This window comes from Aplysia californica, unplaced genomic scaffold (assembly GCF_000002075.1).
Source record: "Aplysia californica isolate F4 #8 unplaced genomic scaffold, AplCal3.0 scaffold00015, whole genome shotgun sequence".
In the NCBI taxonomy this organism is placed as follows: Eukaryota; Metazoa; Mollusca; class Gastropoda; order Aplysiida; family Aplysiidae; genus Aplysia; species Aplysia californica.
The window spans coordinates 2073675-2079584 of NW_004797285.1; the positions used below are offsets into that span (position 1 = coordinate 2073675).

At 38.9% G+C, this 5910-nt stretch overlaps 1 protein-coding gene across 1 annotated transcript in view; it reads left to right on the top strand.

Moving 5' to 3' along the window:
• LOC101854134 (MAM and LDL-receptor class A domain-containing protein 1) overlaps positions 1-5910 on the top strand; it is a gene marked incomplete at its 3' end in the record, with an annotated part of 99805 nt that overhangs the window by 64074 nt on the left and 29821 nt on the right. Inside the window, 2 exon segments of the mRNA XM_035971125.1 lie at positions 1-28; positions 5612-5821. The exon segment at positions 1-28 is cut by the window's left edge and continues 174 nt beyond it. Coding sequence (XP_035827018.1) covers positions 1-28; positions 5612-5821 — 238 coding nt within the window.

The window sequence follows — 5910 nt, forward strand, 5'->3', positions numbered from 1 at the left end:
CCAGACCACACTTATGGACAAGGGAGGGGTGAGTATATCGACTAATGAGTGTAACCTAGATAGGGAGGATTCAGAAAAAAAAATTCGGTAAGTGTTTTACGGTGCTCGCAACTGCATATGATCATATGAGCGCGCGGGACACACGAAACATTTTCAGTTGGTAGGAACTTTAAAATTTTGCCCGGGTGTCCGCCGAAGCCTACTCTTATCGATTTTTAAAAAAATATATGTATTTATGCCCCAATCGACACAATTTAGATCATTTAGGAGGTGGGCCTCGACGCTTCCTGTAAGGTTCACCCCAGACTGAAAGGGTACAACGTCCCAGCAGAAAGGCTGAGATGTTCGATTTTAAAAAAAAATCCACACAGGCATCAAATAGGCATCTTCTGCATGCGACAGTGAAGCACAGAAAGGACTTTACATAAACGCGTACACAGACATTTGATTCCATTATGGTGCTGTCAAAAATTCGAGGCGCAATAATATTATGTTGTCAAATATCTCCTCAACTGTCGAAATAAAGTCTCCAGTTTTTGCACAGTGACTTGTATCAATTTTATTTAAGAAAAATATTTTGGTAAACACCTGTTAGCTATATCGTAGAACATTCCTTAATAAGCACGAATAAAAAATCTCAGTTGGTGGTTTCTAATGATTTTAAAAGGTTTACAGTTGGGATAATATTACTTTTAAAAGCAAGTCCGTCGGGTTTTTTTTCTAATCTCGAGATTATATTTATTGAACGCATGTTTTGAGAACTTTTAGAGCAAAAAAAGTGTTCAATATAATATTAATTTCTTGTAACTAGTTTTGCCATTAAAAAGTGTCATTGGTGAACTGTGACGTAAGCCATATGCTTACGCAAAATTGTGTTTGAGAAGCGAGAAGTGCTGTGAACAGTTCCATATTCCGCGTTAAGGAGATTATTTGCGGCATTTTATATAAATTTAAGAAGAAAAGTATTTTAATATAGCCTTAATTTTGTTGTGGACAAATATGATCAAGTTAACACAAATTGATACACACTGCTGTGCACAGTATAGTGACATTGATCCACCCGTCAAAGAGGTATTTGAGAATACGTTGCGCCACGAATTTTTCACAGCACTATAATTGCACCAGCTCTTCACACGACAAGAGAATTCAGTGGGTGGTTGAGGGATTTCACTGGTAATTCTACTTCTTTGCTGTCCCTCTATTGCTTCTGTCGTTTGTCTCACTTTCCTCCTGCACTAAACGAACAAGGGTGTTTGTGATGCGGCGTTTAGGTACTTCGCCATCACAAGCAGAAGAGTTCGATTCCTCCGTGGATAGTAGGAGAGGGGAGTGAAATCGAGTATTTTCGTATTTTGGAGTTGTTGTTTTTCTTTGTATGCATCTCAGCCTGGGTTGGCCCTACCAGGGTGGGTCGAAGCAGCTGGCCTCAGTGGTGAAGCGTCTATATAATCAAATAATCACTGCTTCCCTTCCTAATTTTGAAACATTGTCGCTGTCAAATTCACCAATAAACGTAAACCTCATAAATTTTATGTACAATGAACAGTATGCCTAACATTAAAAACGGTTTCACGGCCACAAAAATAGCCTGCTCAACCCTCTGCGGCCACTCCATAAGCAGTCGCAAGCTTTGAAGTGAGACTGGAAGAGTCTACCAATAGAGTTGAAGGGAACATGTGCATAGCAGTCAAAACTGTTTCATTGCCACAAATACCCTGTTCACCCCTTTGGGGCCACAGTTATAAGCAATCCTAAGCCCTGATTATGTAAGCTAACTAACACTGGTTGAGTCTACCTCACAAATGTGAGGGGAACTAACTCCTAATAATCTCTTGACTGCTGCAAATGCTTGGGTTTTTTTCCTCGACTTTTTACCGTCCTATAATCAGATCGTGACCTCGATTATGACACCAGCTCCTGGCCGCGAAAGGCTAACAAAAACAGCCAAATGTGAAATTTTAAAAATGATAATTGTCAATTTCTACCAAAGAATTAGACTCACTGGTAGATCTATAACATAGATCTAGTACTGACATCTCTGCTTCTTTGCTTTGTGTTTGTGTATTCACATCTAAAATTAAATTTCATTTTAGTTGGAATTGATATTTAATAAGATATTTTCCCGATTATTTTGGCGGTTGAACATACAATATGAATTCTTGATTTGTTTTCATTCACAACTCAGAGTCGCCGCCTCGAGTAAGATTCTTGTGTGATATCTACAGGCCATATCTGGTCCCGTTTCACTTTGATTACCCTGTCAAATAAGTCAGCCTTCGCCCCTGGCTGGCCTCTTTATTTATCTAACTTGCGTCGATAACGGTGTAAATCATCTTCAAATACATATTTCCAAAGATAACATTTTCACTGTCCTAGAAAATGTAAAGCGTCTTGGGACGCCGAAACTTTCCTCCGAAACCCGCGGGCATTTAGGTGAGCTCAAAATAATGTTCTTTTGGACTGGTTTTATTTGGACCAAAACAAGAGGCTGAACGGGTGTCATGGAAGGTGAGCTTATGTAGATCTACTTGAAATTTTTTGGCCTCCATTCAGTAATGGTGTACGAATTTTCGCCCCACATCTTCTTTTCACAACCCATTTTGGTCTCACTTTCTTCCCCCGCGATTTCACCCGTTTTCGTTCCACATTTGCAATTTAATGTATCCGATTACTTTTTTTTGCCTATAATCGCCCCCCCCCTCTCTCTCCCCCCCCTCTCTCTCTCTCTCTCCCCTCTCTCTCTCTCTCTCTCTCTCTCCCTCTCTCTCTCTCTCTCTCTCTCTCACACACACACACACACACCGTCTTTCGCCTGATGTGCGGGTATGGTTTTATTCTGAAACGTTCGGTACGTTGCAGCGTTGCAGGGAATATCAGCCTAAACAGTGTGCGAAGTTTTACCCTGGGTTTATAACAAATTTGTAACAAATTCTATTACAAGTGTTTTTCTCAAAACTTTTATATCAGAGAGAATTATTTGGCAAACTTTACGAATTCCTTTTTCCACCTCCCTGTTGATGTGATTATTTTAAAAAATACTTTCCGCATAGTAAAACCATTCTGGAATCGTAGTGGCATTTGCAGTAACTTATAAGTAATCGAATCAATAATAATAATAATAATAATAATAAATAGCATTTATACTGCGCATTTCCATTTCCTAAAAGATGCTCAATGCGCATTACAATGAAAAAGACATCACATCTTAAAAATTAATCGACACAAAGGTGTACGTAAAACAAAGTATTATACATATAATATAAATGCATATGTGTAAAATTTTATACCAGAAAAACAGTCTCGCAGTGAGGTTGAAAATGTGTTCACTAAAAACATACAATGCAATAAAAATTCACGAACAGTCAAAATAAAGTTGAAACGTGAGTAACTAGAAACATTCATTAAAACATTAATTCTATACGGATAGAAAATCATTTCCGTTCTCTCTCTCTCTCTCTCTCTCTCTCTCTCTCTCTCTCTCTCTCTCTCTCTCTCTCTCTCTCTCTCTCTCTCTCCCTCTCCCTCTCTCTCTCTCTCCCTCTCTCTCTCTCTCTCTCTCTCTCTCTCTCTCTCTCTCCCTCTCCCTCTATCTCTCTCTCTCTCTCTCTCTCTCTCTTTCTCTCTCCCTCTCTCGCTATCTCTCTCTTTTCTCTCTCTTTTCTCTCTCTATCCCTCTCTTTTTCTCTCTCTCATTCTCACTCGCTTTTTTTTCAGTCTCACAGTCTGGCATACACATACATATATATCACAGTACATCATTATGACAGGTATGCTTTTGTGAACAAAAAATGCTTCAGCTGATTTTTGAAAATGGAAATGGTTGGGGCAGATCTTATTTTATATGGGAGTTCGTTCCATACCTGGGGACCAAAGAACAAAAAGGAACGCTCGCCGTATGTTTTGTAATTTTGTTTTGGAGTTTTAAGAATTAGATTGTCAGAGGCTGATCTAAGGGCTCTAGGTGGATTCTATAATTCCAGGAATGTTTTAAGATAAAAAGGTGCACTATCATTTATACATTTAAAACAGAGAACGGCAGTTTGCATTTGATCCTTTCTTTTATTGACAGCCAGTGTAGTTCTTTCAGAATTGGTGTTACGTGGGCTGATTTCTTTTGTTTCATTATCAATTTTGCTGCTTGATTTTGGAGTACTTGTAACTTTGATAGTTTTTGGGATGTCAAACCGGACAAAATAACATTACAGTAATCTAACTTTGATAAAATGAGTGTTGTTACAAGTGTCTTGGCTGCTGCTTTAGTTAAATAATTTCTTACACTGCCAATTTTCTTAAGCTGAAAGTAAATACTTTTGCTGGGCTGGCTTATTTGGGAGGACATAGACATATCATAATCCAACTGAACCCCTAGATTTTTAAGACTTCTTTTTGAACGAATGGTATGGTTATTAATATCAATTTGTAGCTGTGGGAGATTTTTAATGGCTTTTGTATTTCCACTCAACATTATTTCCGTCTTGTCATCATTTAGTTTCAATTTATTGCTGGTCATCCATATTTTTTAATCTCTAGTACATTGTTCAGTAGAGTCGACTAAAAGTGGTATATGATCGAAATCAATAGACTTATAAATTTGAATGTCGTCAGCATAAAGATGGTAATTCGTGCCATATTGTCTTAAAATATCAGCAATAGGTTGTGTGTACATTGTAAACAAGACAGGTCCAAGAACAGGCCCCTGAGGAACACCACATCTAAGCAAAACATTATTAGAACACGTGTTTCCAACCACAACTGCTTGTGTTCGATCCTTAAAATATGACTCAAACCATCGCAGGACAGTACCCTTTATGCCAAAGTAGTATTTAATCTCTCGAGTAAAATGTCATGATCAATGGTATCGAATGCAGCCGAAAGGTCCAAAAGAGTAAGAAGACATACCTTTTTTTCATCAATATATTTTAAAATATCAGTACAGACCCTAAGTAACGCTGTCTCGGTACTATGGTGTGCCTTATATGCTGACTGATAGACTTCGCTAAGATTATTTGCTTTAATATGATGTAACAGTCTATTAGATACAACTTTTTCCAGAATTTTGGAAAGGAAAGAAAGATTTGAAACTGGTCTTAAAGTTTTTAAGTCCTTTTCATCAAGTCCAGATTTTTTCAAAAGGGGTCTAATATGTGCTGTCTTAAAGCAATTTGGTACTGTGCCTGTGAGGAGAGAATCATTTACAATTTGGGTGATATGTGGCAGAAGTTCATGCAAACATTTTTTTAAAAGGCTGGTGGGCATGGGGTCTAAAGCGCAACTTTTTGATGGACTATCTAATATGATCTTTTTGATTTCTTCTTCCGTTGCTGGAGTAAAATAATCGATGACTAGCCTTTTAAACAATAGGGGACGAAAACGAATAGCACGAAAATGGGTACGGCGAAATTTATACATTTAAATGAAAATTGTGGGACGAAAACGGGTTCTCCGCTCTTCGTTGTCCCTAGTTGCTATCATATTATTTTGTTGTTTGTTGTTGTTGTTGTTGTTGTTGTCGTCGTCGTCGTCGTCGTCGTCGTCGTCGTCGTTGTCGTTGTCGTTGTCGTTGTCGTCGTCGTTGCTATCCTACAAATGATACCGTTTTCCTTTCTGCCAGAGGGCCACTTTGCGTACATTCGTTCAGCACCGCCTCGCCACGTCTCTGATATTGCCAGACTGAGTTCCCAAATGTTGCCCCCGACGCAAGGGTCCTGTCTCACCTTCTACCATAGGGCAATGGGGGACGGCAAAGGCACACTGGCTGTGTTTCTACTCATCGAGGATGAGGATACCCTCTTACCTGTGGCTTCCATTACAGGGCCAAAAGGTAAGGGAAATTAAGTATATTTTTTGTAGGCAGGCAGACAGACAGACAGACAGACAGACAGACAGACAGACAGACAGACAGACAGACAG